The sequence below is a fragment of the Phocoena phocoena genome, chromosome 1 (assembly GCF_963924675.1).
Source record: "Phocoena phocoena chromosome 1, mPhoPho1.1, whole genome shotgun sequence".
Taxonomy (NCBI): domain Eukaryota; kingdom Metazoa; phylum Chordata; class Mammalia; order Artiodactyla; family Phocoenidae; genus Phocoena; species Phocoena phocoena.
Window position 1 is genome coordinate 52,934,828 of NC_089219.1, and position 19,568 is coordinate 52,954,395.

Consider the following 19,568-nt stretch of genomic DNA (forward strand, 5'->3'; position numbering starts at 1 on the left):
GTCAAATCAGAAGATGCTCATTTAGTATAAATAATTACATCCTGCATTCTTAAACCAGAACTGTTCTAGTGATTTAAATTCAAGTAATAGTCTCTGACTTGTCTTTGTTGCTGTCTAAAAATGGCAAAAAAGTTGTTTTAATATTCCTTTTATGAAAAAGAGTACATGTATATATTTTGTTATATCTTTTGTTTTGATGGTAGAATACTCAGAAGTTAGATATTGCGTAGTTAGTGGCATTTTTATGAGTTCTTAAAAGACATCACTAACTACAATTATACCATATTTGTGACCAAAGTGTAGTCTTTTTCATTGCTGATGCTGTGTTTTGAATTAACTTCTGTCATTCCCTACTTTTTATAGTGGTTTTGTGAATGTTTTGGTAGAAATTAATGACAAATTTGACTCAAGATATTCTGTCAAATTTAGTTACAGAATTTTGGAGTTAGGGGAACAGATCACAACTGTCATGTATCCAACTTTCTCATTTTACAATTGAAGAAACTGACTCAGAAAAATGAAGAACTTGTGAAACTACACAGTCAGGCTGGGGGCTCAAAACTTGTTCCTTGACTTCTAATCGACACCCATCCTACCACTAGTGGATTGAATGGCTGTCTTCCTTGTCTCTCTTATGTATATTTTCTTCTTTTTAGAAAAATCTTTGGATTCCTGTTTTCTGACTGACATCGTTCACAGTGGACATTTTATTCATGCCAGCTGTGCATCAGTCCTTCTGCAGATCATTGTTTTTTCCTTAAGATGTGTACGTCTCTGTGTGTGTGTGTGTAAAAGAACATTTGCTTTGCCCTTCTTTGTACTCAATTCCTTCTTCTGCCTACCTCCATGATGAAATAGCTAGCTGTCTCCCTTTTAAACTTAATGGTTTCTTTCTGTGTTCTCCATTTCAGTAACTTCCTTGGGATCTTATTTTAAAAATTATTTAGCTGTTAATTCATTTAGATTTTAACTTACTACTCTTTAGTTCAAAAAGTAATTGCCACATTTAAGAGTATAGTCTTCAAACCTAGAACAAATTCATAGAGATAGAAAGCAAAATAGTCATTGTGGGGAAATGGGGACTCACTTAATGGATATAGAGTTTCAGTATGGGAGCATGAAAAATTTCTGGAGTTGAATAGTGAAATGGGGGAATTCCCTGGCAGTCCAGCAGTTAGAACTTGGAGCTTTCTCTGCGGTGGCCTGGGTTCAATCCCTGGTCAGGGAACTAAGATCCTGCAAGCTGCTCAGTGCAGCCAAAAAAAAAAAAAAAAAAAGTGGTGACGGTAGTACAACAATGTGAATGTACTTGCCACTGAACTGTACGCTTAAAAATGGTTAAAATGTAATAAGAACCTGCTGTATAAAAAATAAAATAAAATTCAAAAATAAATGGTTAAAATGGTAAATTTTGTTATATTGGGCTCCTTGCTGCTTTCATAGTTTTCCCTCAGTTAACCATTATTAAGTTGGAGCAATTCTCTTATCAAATAGTATGTGCTAGCTGCCTCATGTTATCCAGAAATTTATGTAGATCCTTTCAAATTATCTTTGAAACATAATTCCTCACACTAATGTGAATAACTGTTTGTAGAGTGAAGCTCAGTAGCCCAGTTCTGTAATAATGTCACCACAACATTGAATTCATTGGTTAGGAGATCTGATTTGTAGAGCGCTTTCTGTTTCACAGTTGTTTGAAGTTGTTTTTTCTAGTCATTCTTTGGAATCATTTCACTTTGGGGAAGGACTCCTGTAATACAGGAGAGCAGGTATTTTGGTGTGGTGAGCTGTCTAACAGCACAGAACTTTAATGACATAGAATTAAGGCTGTATGAATGAACCGTATTTCCTCTCATGAGTTTACTGTAGGCCAACTTTGTTTTATTGTACTCACTTGTCAATAAGTGTCAACATTATCAAAGGTAAATAATTTGTACCCAAGTTTTTATCTGAAATAAACTATTGTCTATCTCTTTGCCATCCTATTGTGGTCACTACATTCTTATTCCATTATTTTTTTTAAAAGTGAAAATAAGCCTTTTTAAAAATTTAATTAATTTATTAAAAAATTTTTTTTGACTGCATTGGGTCTTCATTGTTGTGTGTGGGCTTTCTCTAGTTGCTGCAGGCAGGGACTTCTCTTCGTTGTGGTGCACGGGTTTCTCATTGTGGTGGCTTCTCTTGTTGCGGAGCACGGGCTCTTGGCACTTGGGCTTCAGTAGTTGTGGCTTGTGGACTCTAGAGTGCAGGCTCAGTAGTTGTGGCGCACGGGCTTAGTTGCTCCGAGGCATGTGGGATCTTCCTGGACCAGGGATCGAACCCGTGTCCCCTGCATTGGCAGGTGGATTCTCAACCACTGCGCCACCAGGGAAGTCCTCTTATTCCATTATTTAACATTTTTAAAAGTTTGGGTGATAGAATAGATTTTTAAAACAAGAACAACCCAAAAGTTATCCTTTATTTTATTTTTTGTTTGTCTTTATTTTTTTAAATTTTCATTTTAAAAATTTTTTATCTTTATTTTTATTTTTTGGCTGTGTCATGCAGCATGCGGGATCTTAGTTCCCTGACCAGGGATCGAACCCACACCCCCTGTAGTGGAAGCGTGGAGTTTTAACCACCGGACCGCCAGGGAAGTCCTAGTTATCCTTTATTTTGAATCCATGTAGTCAAGTCCTTGTAACACCTTGATTTTTGTTTTCCTTTATTGGAGTAATACTGCAAACATATAAATGTTGAATGTCAGAATTGTCCTTGGTGTATGTCTCATATTCCTCTTATTTTAAAAAATGCCTTTTACTGAGGCATTGGCCAATTTATTAAATGTGAGCGCTTCATGTTCATTTCCTCTGTCTCCTCTTTATGTAGCATTTTCTGCTTCATGCCTTTCCACTGAGTTTGCCATGGTTGCTTACCTGTATTTGTAGTTTTAGTTTTGGAGCAGCTTTAAGACTAGAGCTCTCTACATCTTCTGGTTGATATCCTTGTCTCTGAGAGAGCCCAGTTTCAACTGAACCACCTCTCTGCCCCAGGTGACACCGCTGTACAGTGCTTTAGTTTATGTAAACCCTGGTCTCTTTGATCTGTGGGAATGTACACAAATATTCATATAATACATTTTATAGACACTTCTGAACTTTGAATTCCATCCATTTGGGAACAAGGATTGTAACATGTTTGTATATGTTCATGTGAAGGTGTCCAAAGGACACCAAAGGAATGGATTCTTGGGAACGTTAAGTGTGAATTAAAATCTGGCAAACAAATGCATGTTTTAGCTGTCCATGGAGGCACGCTGCACATTCTGTTCTAACTTTCATCAACTAGGTACCAACATATAAACCTCTAGTGGCCAAGTGTGGTACTTTAGGGACTCAGTTTTATACACTTTGGCAAAGTAATAAATATATATTCTAACAATTTGCCTTCTTTCAACATTCATTCATTTAGCAAACACCTTAAGAAGCTGCATGACATAGTGGCTAACAGCATGAACTCTGGGGCTTAACTGGCTGGTTTAAATTCTGGTTCTACTACTTATCAACTGTGTGTTTTGGTTAAGTTATTTAATTTTCCTCTGCCTTAGTTTTCTCATCTGGAAATTAGGGATAATAATGGAACCTACCTCATGTTGGTGTGAGGATTAATTAAATAGGTTCAATGAAGTAAGATATTTAGATCATGCCTGGCATGGCAAGACCTCAGTAAGTGTTAACAGTTGTTGTTGTTATTCACATATGACGGGATGTAGCCTTTGCCTTATAGCTGTACTTAAAGTCCAGCAAGGAGAGAGAACCTAAATAGATTCAGTCATTTGATATTTCAGCTATTATTCAGTCCCTTCTCTGTGGCAGGCACTGTAGTCGGCCCAGGAAATAAAGTAGCAAATAAGCAAACATATCCTTGCTCTCATGAAGCTTAGTTTTAGTAGGGAAGATGGTTAAAATAATTTCAGTAGAATGTCAAAAGAGTTGTAATAGGAAAAATGCAACATGCTGTGTATACATCTAGCAGGAGGGCCTAACTTATTCTAAAAGGTCAAGGACAGTGAGGAAACTATATTATGACAAATGCTATAATGGAAGGTCTTTTTTTAGGTTTAGAGATAACCACAGAGTAGGAAGTGCTTGAGTCTTCTTCGGGAAGTCAGGGAAAGCTTCTCATTGGAGGAAACATGTGAGTTGACTCTGGTGGCAAAGATACAGATAAGTGGCAATGTGGCAGGAAGAACATTCCTGGCAGATGGAATGGTTTGTAGAATATCGTGAAGCATACCAAAGCCTTCCACAGTCCTGAACTTCAGTAGTTCTGGATTGTTGGGACAATGTGTGGGGCAGATTGGGCGTGAGCAGTGGTACATGTGGGAAGAGCAAGGGGAGATGAGACTAAACTGCAGATCTGAAGGAATTTTTCTGCCAAAGAGCACTTTATCGTGAAGGCAGTGGGTGTCACTGAAATATTTTATGCAGGGGAGGAATTGTAATCCCATTTTTATCTTTAAAAATCATTATTTTCTCTCTGTAGACAATAGACTGAAGAGGGTAAGATTGGAGACAGGTAGACCTTTGGGAAGACTGAAGCAGTTGCATAGGAGAGAAATAATGAGAAGCTGCACCAAGGCAGTGCAGCAGGAATGGAGAGAAAGGATCGGATAGAAGAGACAGAAGGTCAGTTGACATGCCTTAGCCAGCAACCCAGTGAAAAGGTGAGAGAGAGTGAGTGAGTGCTTGGGTGTATGGCAGTGCCACTCAGGGACTATGGGAGGAGAGAAGTCTGTTTGTCACCTTGGATTTCCCCCAACATTGAAACTTCTTGTGTTTATAATAACTATCAAACATTAGTATCACTTCAAGAGACCTCAAAAATCCTCATATGAGCTTTTCTTCAGGCACTTTATTCACCTGTGAGACGGAGCAGTTAGATTGGTTCTCTTCGGATTTCATAGCTAAGTAGCGAGGAGAATTCAGGTTTAGAGCTCCTGTCTTCCCACGTAGCATTCTGATGAAATTTGGCTGTGCCTAATTGATTGTAGGAGTTTTTAAGAGCTGTAGGGAATGACTTTCATAAATGGTTGAGTTAAAGCAGACATACAGGATACTGTTAGAACATGTGTAAGAATATAAGGATTTTGAATAAATAGGAAAAAACATCTTTCAGAAGAGGAGAATGGCTTGAATAGTAAAAGATGATATATCTTGTGTTCTGTGGTTGGTATTTAGTACCCCCTGTTGGCTGTTTAGCCTAAAACAACATCTTGATTCTTGAATACAATGTTCCTTACAGTGTTGTTTACCAAAATAAGAAAAATTAGAGATTTTAAAATTATGATAAAAGTTGAGAAAAACTGATGGGGACTTGAAAAAATCTGGATAGGGTCTAGAAGTTGGGTAGAGGTCTCGAGAAATATCTTTATAACATTTTGTTGGATTTAACATGGGTATGATATTGTAGACTACATTTTCAGAAAACAGACTTTTCTGATGAGAAGCAGCCTGGTTTTTAAGCATGTCGTATGTGACAAAGCCTCAAGAATAGTAGCCACCCTGGTAGGCAGTAGCAGCTGCTGTTCTTCCATAGGGTGGCTACTACATGTGATGACCATGAAAGGAAATGACTGTTACTCATTAAAGCAACTCCATTTAGCTACGTGAGAGATTACCTGGTCAGAAAATTCATCATGGAAAATGCAGTGGTGATTATCCGTAATGGGGTATCTTCAGTAGTGGGTGGTTTGTCTTTTTTTAAGTGACAAAGAAGCTGCCGTTGGCTTCTTTCCTCCAGGAAAAGGGATGGTAGATTGGATTTAGTGTTTAGAATAACTAGGAAGTCCAAGCCTGAATAAATTTTAGTAAGCAGGCACACCTGGTACTAGTTTGCGGTCTAAAGAAGGTTGCATTTTGTATAAATAAATGCTCACCATGATTTTTCTATAATAAGGGAAATCTATTAATCTATTTTCTATTTCCATTATTTCCTGGTAATCTTTCTTTGAAATGTTTCTAATTATCATTTCAACTGGTTGCATTTTGAAAACCAGTTCACTATTTATTTGGGTAAAAAATAGTACTTTTTGCTTAGGTGTTATATGAAACTGCAGAGATGGCTCACACCCACCCAGTGAAATAATTTATTTGCTTTTGGTGTATTTCACTGTTGCAGTTTTCTCTAAGAAAGTTTAGTAATTACTAATATGAAGTAATGCTAGCTGCTTTCTGTGCATTTCATGAAGGGAATAAGCTGTTTTATAGTTTCCCTCCCCCCCCAATAAAAAAGCCTTCCATCAGAACCTGACAGCCTAAATGAAGGACATAATTGTACAGCTTATTTATTAGTGTGTCAAACTTCAAATGTAATGGTTTCATATTTCAGAATGAAAAAGTGTGTTGTGATTCATGGTTGCTGGTGACAAAATAGATAGCTCTTTTATATTACTGCACTGATCGCTGCTGATATCCCACTGTACTCTTTTTTTTTTTTTTTTTGGGCGGTCCCTTATTCTCTTCCTATGCAATAGCTCCCTCTACTTGAAAATATTGGTGTCATTATAGTTTAACACGGTACTTTATTAGTGAGTTCCCATGACTATTTTTACTTTCAATTCTCTTTATTAGTATGTGGTGTTATTACAACAGAGCATGTGAGAAATTTACCAAGAATCTCTTGACTTGGTAGTGGAAAAGCAAGATTTAGTTAAGGAAAGTCAAGTTGTTTGAAGGCATTTTTCAAGGAATTTGCTCTATAGCCTCTGTTGATTTAAATATGGTATATTTGGTTAAGATTCCATGCAGTGTTGAAAATAAGCTTTGATGTCTACAACAGAGAGGTATAGAAAACTGCAGCAGAAACCTTCCAAAGAACCATCAGCCACTTCAAACAGACATAGCCTGGAACTTGGCAAATTCTCACTTTACTAATTCCAAAGTCTTACCGTTCTAACACAAAACGTGGTAGTTTCTACTTTCTCAGGAAGGGTTTAATAGAAAGTAACAGTAGTAGAATCTCATGCTACTACATTTTGCCTTTATGGAACAGTATGTACATAATGAAGCAGTAGGAGCAAAATAGACAAACCAAGCGAGTGATGTTAAGGGTGAGATTTATTTTTTTTCTCTCCCTTACGAAGTTTGAGGTTTAGTAATTGTATCATATACCTCCACCATTAGGACAAGTAAGAGATTCTATTCAACCATAAGATTTCCACATGGATGTTTCTTTTCCATTCATAACTCTTTATTTCCAATTTGTTCTGATTATTATTATGGTGCAGAGCACAATGGTTAAGAGAAGGGCTTAGGAGCCAGACTGAGTTTGAATCCTGGCTCTGCCACTCACCAGCTGGGTGATCTTGGCAAGTTTCCTTAACTTTCTGACCTTCAGCGTCCTCATTTGTAAAATACAGACAATAAATCTACCCACATCCTGGAATTTGTTGTAAGGATTAGCTGCATTAATGATTGTCAAGCACTTAGAACAGAGCCTGACACATAGTAAGTGCTATATATCAGTGTTTGGTGAACAAAATAAAAAATAATAGTGTGGCTATAAATTGGTTTTTATTAGCCAAATGTATTTATAGAGTGTCAGTGTTATCTTCCGTGCTTAATGAAAAGAAATATGGGGCCCTCCCAGTGGATGAGAGGGATTTGCACAATGATTTTGTTCATGAATTGATATTCAGTTCCTCTGTATTAGAATAATTCTCACCTAGGGGTACCTATACCATCTCATAATTTTAGGTTATGTTATTTTTAAACATACTTTTTAAAGGCAGTGGTATATGCCATGGTTTCCATGTCTTTTTGGAACTTAAGTGATTTAGCAAGAAGATTTTATACTGGTGAAATGCCTAAGAATGCAGTATCATTTCCCATAGTACACTACTTTTGGAGCCTACTTATTGCCCAAGAGCAGTAATAGATGGGCTTGTCTTTGGTCCATAGTATGACTATGCTTAAGGATGTCAGAGATTCTTTTCCAACTCTCCCCAGATCTCATGTGGTCCAACAAAATATCGATCATCAAAACTTTAAAAAAGAAATTTATATGTATTGAGCACTCAGACATGCAATGAAGTTGTTAAGGTTATGTCTTTATCTTGATACAAGCTGATATTTGTGTGGATGTATAGAGTGATTTTTTTTTTTTTTTTTTTTTTTTTGGTACGCGAGCCCCTCACTGTTGTGGCCTCTCCTGTTGTGGAGCACAGGCTCTGGACGCGCAGGCTCAGCGGCCATGGCTCACGGGCCCAGCCGCTCCGCGGCATGTGGGATCTTCCCGGACCAGGGCACGAACCCGTGTCCACTGCATCGGCAGGTGGACTCTCAACCACTGCGCCACCAGGGAAGCCCTAGAGTGATATTTTAATAGATTTTGTTTTTGGAAGAATACTACCAGAATACTGGACACATAAAGTAAATAGTCAAATGAGATTCATGAGTCAGACATACCCTTTTCTATTGTGCTTAGCTTTATTTGCACTTCGCAGATATTGCATTTTTTACAGATTGAAGGTTTGCAGCAACCCTGTGTCATTAGATGATGGTTAGCATTTTTTAGTAATAATGTATTTTTAAATTAAGGTATGACATTGTTTTTTTAGACATAATGTTATTGCACACTTTGTAGACTACAGTATTGTGTAAACATAACTGTTATATGCACTGGGGAAACCAAAAAACTTATGTGACTCACTTTATTGTGATATTCGCTTTATTGTAGTTGTCTGGAACCAAACCCACAATATCGCTGAGGTATAACTGTCCACATACTTGTCTTAAGGCTATATATTTGTTTTTAGGGAACTGACTCATCTTTCTTTTTTGCTTGATCCTTAGGACCCCTTAGATCCCACAAGATCAGTCATTGTGATTCGCTCCCTGGTGGCAGATGGTGTGGCAGAAAGAGGCAGAGAACTATTACCTGGAGACCGCCTGGTCTCAGTCAATGAATACTGTTTGGACAACACCACACTTGCTGAAGCTGTGGAAGTGTTGAAAGCTGTGCCACCAGGCATTGTACACCTTGGCATCTGTAAACCTTTGGTGGTAAGTGTCGAATTTTGTTAATATAGGAAATGATAATACTATATCATTATAGGATATTGATAATATCAGTAGTTAAGAACATGGATTTTGCAGACAAATACACCTGGCTTCGAATCCCTGTTCCACTGCTTACTATACATGTGTCTGTGCAAGTTTCTTAACGTCCTTGACTTAATTTTCAGAAAAAAAATGTCTACCCCATAGGATTTTGAGGATTAAAGATGATATTTGTTAAGTGCTTATTAGCACATGACTACATCAGTGCTAGCTGCCAACATTACTAGTCCTACTGCTACTACTTTTATCTTTATACTTTTAACACAGACTTCTAAGTTCTCATTACATTCCTTATGTTATAAATTAAAATAAGTATGTTTATGTGTTTTAACTTTCATTTGGGCATGATGTCGAGATGGCTTGGTAAGTTGAAATCTAGTTAACCATATCTCAGTAAGATTTTAATATGCTTTTCTGACCATCAATGTGCCTTGTAACCCCTAGCATCTAAACTCCGATATGGTCAAGCCATCCTGAAGTCATCTTATTGTTTAATCTCATGTGCTGTGTCAGATCACTGTTTGTTTTTCTTTTTCTTTTTTCCTGCAACTTCCCTAGATCACTCTTTCTGACTGAAGTATTATTAGTTATGGTGCTATTGAGGTTCCCCAATGTAAAAAAAATACTTGATGATAATTTTTAAGTGGCATTAAAGTATTATTGAGTGCTTATATATGTCACTCAGTATTTTAGGCTCTTTACATGCACTAATTTAGTCATCATAGGAACTTTAAGAGGAGGTAGTCCTCTTATTACCACTACTATGTATTGAGTTAGTCAAGACACAGAGCTGAGTAACTTATGCAAGGTAATATAACTAGTAAGGGGGAGAGTTGGAATATAAACTCAGCAGAGTGGCTTCATACCCTGTACTCTTAGCCACAATGCTATATGTTCCTATTCTAATTTGTTGTCACAAGTTTAGTTTCATGCCGCCTGTCTGAAACAGATAGCATGGTTGTAGTAGAGTGTTGGACTGGATTTCAAGAAATCTGGGCTCTGTTTCTAACTTTGCTACAAGTTAGCCCAGTGGGTCTCAAATTCAATGATATGTGATACACGTAAGAATCACCTTGGAGATGGTTAAAATGCAGTTTCCCAGGTCCTACTCTCGGAGATTCTGATTTAGTGATTCTCGTGTGCTGTTCAGGAATCTGCCTCTTCAGTGAGTCACTGGCGTAGTTCTGATGCAGAAGTTTTGCCCTTTGAGAAGCACTATACCAGTAATTCGATCATAGGTACAGCACTTTTCTGAGCCTACTTTTTCATTTCTGAAAAGACTTAAAAAGGCTAGAGAATTCATAAGATCTTTCTTAACTCTAAAATTCTTTTATTCTGTGAAATATATTAGCACACTACAAGTGTTCATATAGATAAATAGGTATATAGCTAGAGATCTGTCTATATAGATATTGTTACATATGTTCATTTATAGACATAGATAGAGTCATGTATTACACGTAGTATTTTTGCATTGGGGAACCTCACGTGACCTTCATATATTACTTTATTATTCTTCACATATTATACATCAAGATGCCTATATATTACACCTATCAGATACTTTAAACATGTTGAAATGGAATATAGCACATAGCTAAGTCAAGTTCTTGACTTTATATTGTGTATTTGGTGTGTGAGTGTTGCCATAGTCAGTATATACCATGAGATACCCAGTTTGATTTTTGGACAAATTAAGGAGGGGAAACATTATTTTTATGGGACCTCATATTGGTAGTTTGGATTGTGGCAAGAGCTTTGTCTAGATTTTCCCTGATGATTATTTGCCTGATTATTTGGGTTACCAGAGAAAGTCCCAACTATTTATGATCTATAGGACCTAAGCAGTGTGACTTTACTTTGAAGCAATTGAAGGAAGTCTCAGGCAGTGTAAAGAACAGAACTTAGTAACAACTGGCTGTGGATTCCTGTGCTATTTCTGGCAGAGGTAGAGCTGCACAAACCTCGGGACCTTGGAGCCTTGCTCTGAGAGGATTTTGGAACGCAGTAATTGTGAGGTGGACCTTTGCCTAGGCTTCCCTCAGTGAGTAGAAGGCTGCCAGGATGCTGGGGAGTTGGGAGGCCAGTGAAGGAATTCGAGAAAAGGTCACTTTCAACACTTAGTGATGATTCCACTAAAAATTTCTAAGTAATTCCTTCTTTAACATCTGGGTTCTTTTAGCAAAACTGTCTGTGAGCTGTAAATAGTGATGCATGGATATTCTCTGAGGTCTCTCTATTTCTCTGTCTCTCTCTCTCATGGTCCAGTTGGTGGCCACTTATCTCATCACTTAATGTTTGCTGAGCATTTGCTCAGTCCTCAGGAGAACCGAAGAGAGTATGAATAAGAAGATCCAAAGTCAATTTGGTGCAAAAAGACTATGAATATGTAACAGGAGAATAGAATTATTTTTTATTAAGTCTTGTACCATATAGATATATACTATCTATATAATATAGGTATTCTATAATCTTGCATTATAGTCTTATGTAGAAAGTTATTATCTGTATAGTTTCATGTTAACCAGAAATGTGACTTAACTTTCTCTTTTCCACAAACTCACCTCAGATGTCACAGATAAAAAATGAGTGAACTGACTTTAAAAAGTACATTGTATCTTCAGAACCCACAGGACAGAGCTGGCATTGGAGTTCTTGAGCCAGACATCTGTGGGATTTTGCTTAGTTCTGTGATTTGCAAAGCTGTGTGTCCTTGGGCCAGTTATTTAACCTCACCAGCTCCCACTTGGGATCACAAATCATGGTAGCCGAGATCACAGGCTCTAGAGCCAGACAGCCAGGGCTCACATTCTGGGAGTGTAACTGACTAGTTATGTACCTTTGAGCAAATTACTGTGCCTGTGTTACTCATCTGTAAAATGAGGTTAATAAGAGCACCTACTTCTTAGAATATGTATTAATATATTAATAAATATATTAAATGAATTGATATATTTAAAGTGCTAAAACCTGTGCCTGTGAGATATATATCTATTTGATGTTATTTTCATGTAAATCTGAAAATCCTGACCTAATAGAATTGCTATAAAGATTAAGCTGAGACAAAGCACGTAAAAGTGTTTACCATAGATTTTGATATATAGCTAGGACTTGATAAATTGTAGCTGTGTTATTACCTGGGACTGATGCTGAGCTGGTAGGAACCATGATGATTGTCCCTCTTCTGACGGAGAGTGGCTACCCTGTACCATTGTTAAATATTTTTGAGTATCACCCTGTATAAACTTAGGCGTTTCTTAATATTAAGGTCTCTTCCTGGGAAAGTGATTTTTTTCTTTAAGGAATACCTAAAAAGAATAAAAAGTTTGAGAAGCTTTGACCTGAACATGGCTTTTTTTGGTTATTAAAGAAAATTTTGGTCTAATAAAACAATTTACATAAATTTTATCGTGTACTTGCATTTAATGGAAAGATAAGAATTAATCTGAAAAGCGTTTGAAACTAAGATATTTTCTTCATTACAAAAGTACTTCTTTGGTTGCCAGAGTTGGGGGCTGGGGGTGGGCAAAATAGGTGAAGGTGGTCAAAAGATACAAATCTCCAGTTATAAGTCCTAAGGATGTAAGGTATAGCATGGTGACTATAGTTAACAACACTGTATTGTATATTTGAAATTTGAGTTATTAACTAAACTTATCGTGGTGATTATTTTGCAACATATACATCTACCAAATCATTATGTTGTACACTTAAAACTAATATAATGTTTTATGTCAATTAGAACTCAATAAAAAAAAAGTTTCATGGTTGACAAAAACAGTTCTTCAGTCATGCTAAAATAATTAAAAATTAAAAGTGCTTCTATTTTCAGGAAGGTGATAAAGAGGAAGAAAATCATATTTTACATTCAAACAATAATGAAGACAAGACTGACATTTCAGGAACAGTTCATGATATAAATTCATCTTTAATACTTGAAGCACCCAAGGTATTTAGTACATTTATTTCCCAAGTAAACAGTTGCTATTATAAAGAAGACAAAAGCTTGTTCTCACTCTCATTTCTTGGCTAAATAGATACAAATTAAATAATCCCCCCCTTATTAATTTTTTTAATCACAGATATTTATTTATTTATTTATTTATTTATTTATTTATTTTTGGCTGCAATGCGTGACACGCTGGATCTTAGATCCCTGACCGGGGTCAAACCCATGTCCCCTGCAGTGGAAGTGCAGATTCTTAACCCCTGGACCACCAGGGAAGTCCCTATTAATTTTTTTTAAACTGAAATCTTTTCTCTCTTATATCACATTGCCTCCATAAATGGCATAGCCCAGGTATAAGGCATTTTCAAAGAACAAGCATACCTCATTTTATATCACTAATATACTCTTAAAATTTTGAGGGTAGAACATATTTTTGAAAATAGACCTGCATTAAAAAAAAATGCTGTAGAATAAGAGCTATACAGAACTTCTTATTGAGTACTTTCTAAAGAAAAGAGTTATTTAGTCAAACCTTACTTTATGCTTTAGTATTAGAAAGTATATTTTGAAGCTTTTCCCTTTTTATTCTTAAAATGAATTGTGTTTATTTTGCTTCTTGCAGTTAGAGTATGGTTTTGCTTTACTTGATAACAACTGTCTTTTGATATTCTTTACATAGTTTGTTGACAGTGTCTAAAGCTGATATGTAGTCCTATAATGTCCATTATATTTTTTTAGTTTAAACATTTTTTGTTACAGTTTCATAACTGTGTGACATGTTTAAATATGCCTTCTAAATGCAGTTTTTTTCTTTTTTTGAAATAACTAGGTTACAGTATTTGGTATAGTATATTAATTTAAAAGTGTCACTGCAATGATGTCTAGCTGCAAGTGAGGAAGCAATGGGAAGGAATAGATTCATTTCAGGAATTTGCATTTATTGATACTTAATGAATAGGACTTAAAATAGGAAATGTCGTTGATCCCTTAGAGGGAATTGGGCCTCATTGTGCCCAGCACCCTAAGGTGCTTTGGAGTTAGGTCAAAGGCTCAGCAGATCCATATATTCCTCAAGCATTACCTAGGAACTCAACAGAGTTTCTGCTCATGCATGACTATCTAGCTTCAGTTTTATGTACTTGCTTTTCTGATTAGTGAAGTATGAATTAATTGAAGAGCATACTGTATTCATTCCTTTTGTTTTATATTATTAATGCAGATGCGAAAATAAATTTCTATTAAGTGGTATATTATAAAAGAGTCATACTCAAAGTAGTTGAGACATATTCCCCATATCTTCAGTTTATAGAGAATGTTTTGTAAACATTCAAATAACCATTAATTTCTTTTTAGTTACATAAACCTGAAAATCCTGACCTTTTAAGTCTTTGCTTTCTTAAGTGATAGTATGAAGCGCATCCATGTTTATGTATTAGTTTTTATATGAGATGCAGGAGTTAAATATTCAGTGTAGCAATTTAACAAAATTCCTATTTCTGACTGAGAATTTTAAGGCAGTTGATGTATAGTGAACCTTTCAGACTAGTCAGTCACCTTGCCAAAGGCAGATTTTTGCCTCTTGTCGTTTGTTTCTTTTCAGGGTTGAGGCTTGAGGCTTGTGTGGCAGTGAGATTGTATTTCTTCTCATTTGTAATGGAGAGCTGTCAGGTTAACCATGCATTGTCATGTAATACCGTCATTGCAGTTATGTCAGGGGTTAATTTTCCAGTTAATGTGTAGGGTGCAGCTTTAATACAGACGTAGTTTAAAGTTTTTTTTACAATTTTTATTCACAGGGATTTAGAGATGAGCCCTATTTTAAAGAAGAGCTTGTGGATGAGCCATTTCTAGATTTGGGAAAGGCTTTCCAGTCCCAACAAAAAGAGATAGACAATAGTAAGGAGGCCTGGGAAATGCTTGAATTTATGGCGCCTAGATTGCAGGAAATGGGTGAAGAAAGAGAAATGCTTGTTGATGAAGAATATGAGCTCTATCAAAACCACTTTCAGTCCATGGAATCGTATGCCTCATCTCACATTCAAGAGGCTGCTCCTGTTCCATCCATGAAGGAGCTTCACTTTGGTACACAGTGGTACCAGGATTGTGAACTGCCTGAGCCTCAAGAAGCCAGGTCCATGATGAGCGTGTATTCCCAGGAGATGCAGCAGTGTGGCTATAGCACTGAAAACATGGTAAGGGATTAGAACACATCTTCCACATCCTCCCTGACTCCCCCTGAACAAAATTCAATGGATCTTTTCATCATTAATCATTTTTTCCAAAATGTACCATACAGTATGTTGCTTTAAGTAAACCTCATCATTTCTGTATTATGTAACTTCTGGCTGGAGTCAATAAACTGTAGTTGCCTTGCTTTTATGGTGGGTTTTATTTCTTTTACCTTGATTTTTTTAGTGATGTTTTTCTCCTAATTACCGATTTCAAGGAAGAGTTCTTTTGCCATTTGTGATTTTTTAAAAAAAAATTCTCTCAGGGAGACACAGCTCTGTATTTCTCACATAACGTATTTGTCAAGGAAAATCAAGGCAAAATTGATTAAAGATTTATTGTTGTTTCTGTCTTGCTTATCCACACTGTTCTCTGTATTATATATGATACTAAATAGAAAGTCACTGAACTCTAGAAGATTATCTTTACATTTGTGATACTACCTGTTGACAACTTTGCAGGAAAGCATTATATTTTAATAGGTTTGCCCTCACTATTAAATCACCAATAAGTTTTTAAAAAAATCAAATTAGAGTTAACTGGTCACCAGTTGGAATCTTTCATTAGGGATATTTTTAATGTTTTATTTTTGTTTGTTTATTTCTTTCCCCAAATTAACTTCCAAGCAAATGAAAAGAAAGTTTTTGTATGGGTCACATAGCAGTGTGTTCAGGTGCAGTACGGTGCCCTCCTCACTGAAGTCACCAACTTCCCTGCAGTGATGTGCAAAGTAGCCTTCATTTGCTCTCTCACAGCCAGATAGAGCTGGGTTTTTTCCTTGCCTCCCTTAGATCTTCCTACATTTATCCTTTTTGCAAATGCCTGTGGGTCCCTCTGCTGTGCAAGATGCTGTATTTATATATTTAAGGAACCCCAGAGGATTACCCCTGGTAGTGGACTCTGGGCAGTCTACAAGCGAACAGATATTTGGGATTATGTGACTAATGTGGGAACAGGTGACATCGAATCACCTGGTATGTTGCCACTGACATTGGTTCTTTCTACCTCTGCCAGTCCCACTCCTGTGTCTGTAAGTGCTTGACCTCAAAGAGAATAGTCAGTTATATGGAGCAAGTTAGTAATTGCAGATTATTGAATATTCATAAATGCTGCCTTGTTATGGTGTTTTCTTCCATAAAAATAAATTTTTCTATTTATCCCAATATAAGGCAACCTAAAATATAGGCCCATTTTTTTTTTTTTTTTGCGGTACGCGGGCCTCTCACTGTTGTGGCCTCTCCCTTTGCGGAGCACAGGCTCCGGACGCGCAGGCCCAGCGGCCATGGCTCACCCGCCCAGCCGCTCCGTGGCATGTGGGATCTTCCCAGACCGGGGCACGAACCCGTGTCCCCTGCATCGGCAGGCGGACTCTCAACCACTGTGCCACCAGGGAAGCCCAGGCCCATTTTAATATACAAACTTGTAGAGCTATAGATGAAATAGTCAAATGTATATTAATAATATTTACTTTATAAATTTAGTTAAGCCTTCCTCTTTTAAAGCCTATAAAATATCAATTTTTTTGCCTGTTCTCACATTTAATGATAGAATTTTATTCAAATTCTTTCAATGCATATTAATGCCAGAATCTATATTATTACTAGAATCACGTTTTGATCTTTCAACACTGTTCTTCAACTGTACCATCTTCATTTTCATCTAGGTTGTTTCAGATACAGTAATTTTTGAATCCACGTTGTCAGTCAGAATTTTATTCTGGGGCTTCCCCGGTGGCGCAGTGGTTGAGAGTCCGCCTGCCGATGCAGGGGGCATGGGTTCGTGCCCCGGTCCGGGAAGATCCCACATGCCCCGCGCCGTGGAGCGGCTGGGCCCGTGAACCATGGCCGCTGAACCTGCACGTCCGGAGCCTCAGCTCCGCAACGGGAGAGGCCACAACAGTGAGAGGCCCGCGCACCGCAAAAAAAAAAAAAAAAATTATTCTGATCTCAGACATCATTTGCATAATATTAGGTTTTTAAAAAATCCCTCTTCTAAGTTTATATTGATGATTTTCACAGTGTAACCACTGCCTCTATTGTTAATCAAAGTGCTCTTCATAAAGCTTGTTTAAACAGCATTCAGTGCTCACAGTGTGAAGGGCATACGTCTTAATTACTAACTGTTAAATTTCCCAGCTTTCTTATTCTGTGAGGTAACATGTATAGGCTCCCTAAACTGGCATTGATTAAGATTGTTTCAGCCCTAATGTGTCTTACCTAAACAGTGTTTTATTTTCTTTAATTATATGTTCTTGCTTTGAGCATTAACTCTTTTTAATTTTTATTGAAGTATAGTTGATTTACAATGTGTTAATTACTGCTGTATAGCAAAGTGATTCAGCTATACATATATATACACATTTTTTTTTTTTTTTTTTGCGGTACGCGGGCCTCTCACTGTTGTGGCCTCTGCCGTTGTGGAGCACAGGCTCCGGACGCGCAGGCTCAGCGGCCATGACTCACGGGCCCAGCTGCTCCGCGGCATGTGGGATCTTCCCTGACCGGGGCACGAACCCGTGTCCCCCACATCGGCAGGCGGACTCTCAACCACTGTACCACCAGGGAAGCACCTATATACACATTTTTTAATATTCCTTTCCATTATGGAAAAGAATATAAAATATCATCATAAGATATTGAGTCTAGTTCTCTGTGCTATACAGTAGGACCTTGTTGTTTATCCATTCTATATATAAAAGCTTACGTCTGCTAACCCCCGCCTTCCACTCCATCTCTCCTACAAACCCCTCCCCTTTGGCAACCACGAGTCTGTTCTCTATGTTCGTGATTCTGTTTCTATTTCATAGATAGGTTCATTTGTGTCGTATTTTAGATTCCACATATAAGTGATATACGGTATTTGTCTTTCTCTTTCTGACTTAGTTCACTTAGTATGATAATCTCTAGGTCCATCCATGTTGCTGCAAATGGCATTATTTCATTCTTTTTTATGGCTGACTAACATTCCATTGTATATATGTGCCACATCTTCTCTATCCATTCATCTGTTGATAGACATTTAGGTTGTTTCCATGTCTTGGCTACTGTGAATCGTGCTGCTGTGAACATAGGGGTTCATGCATCTTTTTGAATTAGAGTTTTGCCCGGATATATGGGCATTAGCTCTTTTCCTCCCTTCCCTACACCCAGCAGTGATGACAGTATATGGGAGGTAAAACCCTTTTTCCTCTACCCTCCTAGTTTCCTCTGGCTGGGGCCCTGGAAATTAAACTGACAAAAGACAGATTAAGAAAAGAAAAACCATTTATTAACACCTGCATCATGCATATACACAGGAGAAACTCAGTGATGATTCACTCAAAGGAGGGGTTAGAACTTGGGCTTATACAGCATCTTAACAAAGAACAGTGAATTTGTAGAGAAGTAACAAGACAAAGGAAAAGGGATTTAGGCTTTTAGGGTCAGCATAGTGTGGGAAGGGAAATATATGGGGGGGAATTGATGGAAGATAAGGATTGTTTTAGTAAGGTTTGTCATATACATCTCTCTTAGTGCCATCTCTGAGCTGAAGAGTCTAGAGTTGTCTCTGGTGATTGAGAATCAGGGGAGGAGAGGAAGCTTTTCTGAGTTCACTCTTTTTCTTCAGTTCAAAATAATCCTTATGCCAAAGTGGCATATTTCTGGGTGGAATATTCTGATCCCCTGTAACAGTTGTACCCACATGATCAGGATGGGCTTAGATCTTTATTTGCCTTTCTCTCATTATGGTGGATCCAGTGACGATACTTTATTATCTAATATAATAAGTCCTGAGTGGGTGGATTTTAAAAACACAGTGAAATACCTTACAAATATGTAATTCCCAATGCTTTTCTATTTAGAGGGTGCCCTCCAAAAAGGTAGAGGAACATTATCACTTCTGTCTTCATTGTAATATCCATTTTGGGTTACAGATATAGCTATATTTGTGGAGTGCAAATAGTACCCAACTACTTATAGGTTTATCATTCTCTACCACCCTGTTACTCCATTTTAGTTGAAGGGTGAAGCCATCAAGATTTATAGATCTGGTTCTTTATTTTTAATTGTGATAAAATACACATTACATAAAATTGACCTTTTAAGCATTTTTAGGCTTATAGTTCCTGTGGCATTAATACACTCACATTATTGTACAACCATTACCACCATCCGTCTCCAGAACTTTTTCATCTTCCCAAGTTGAAACTCTGTACACGCTAAGAAATAACTTCTCATTCTCACCTTCCCTCCTCCTCTGGCAACCAACCACAATTCTACTTTCTGTCTCTAAAAATTTGACTACTCAAA

General features: G+C 37.2%; 1 protein-coding gene across 2 annotated transcripts in view; it reads left to right on the forward strand.

Annotated features, from left to right (window-relative positions):
• PATJ (PATJ crumbs cell polarity complex component) overlaps positions 1-19,568 on the forward strand; it is a 340,450-nt gene that overhangs the window by 85,807 nt on the left and 235,075 nt on the right. For both annotated transcript variants that reach the window (XM_065889002.1, XM_065889011.1), the window contains exons 17-19: positions 8,835-9,044; positions 12,934-13,050; positions 14,847-15,242. In XM_065889002.1, the coding sequence (XP_065745074.1) occupies positions 8,835-9,044; positions 12,934-13,050; positions 14,847-15,242 (723 nt within the window). The remainder of the gene's footprint in view (positions 1-8,834; positions 9,045-12,933; positions 13,051-14,846; positions 15,243-19,568) is intronic.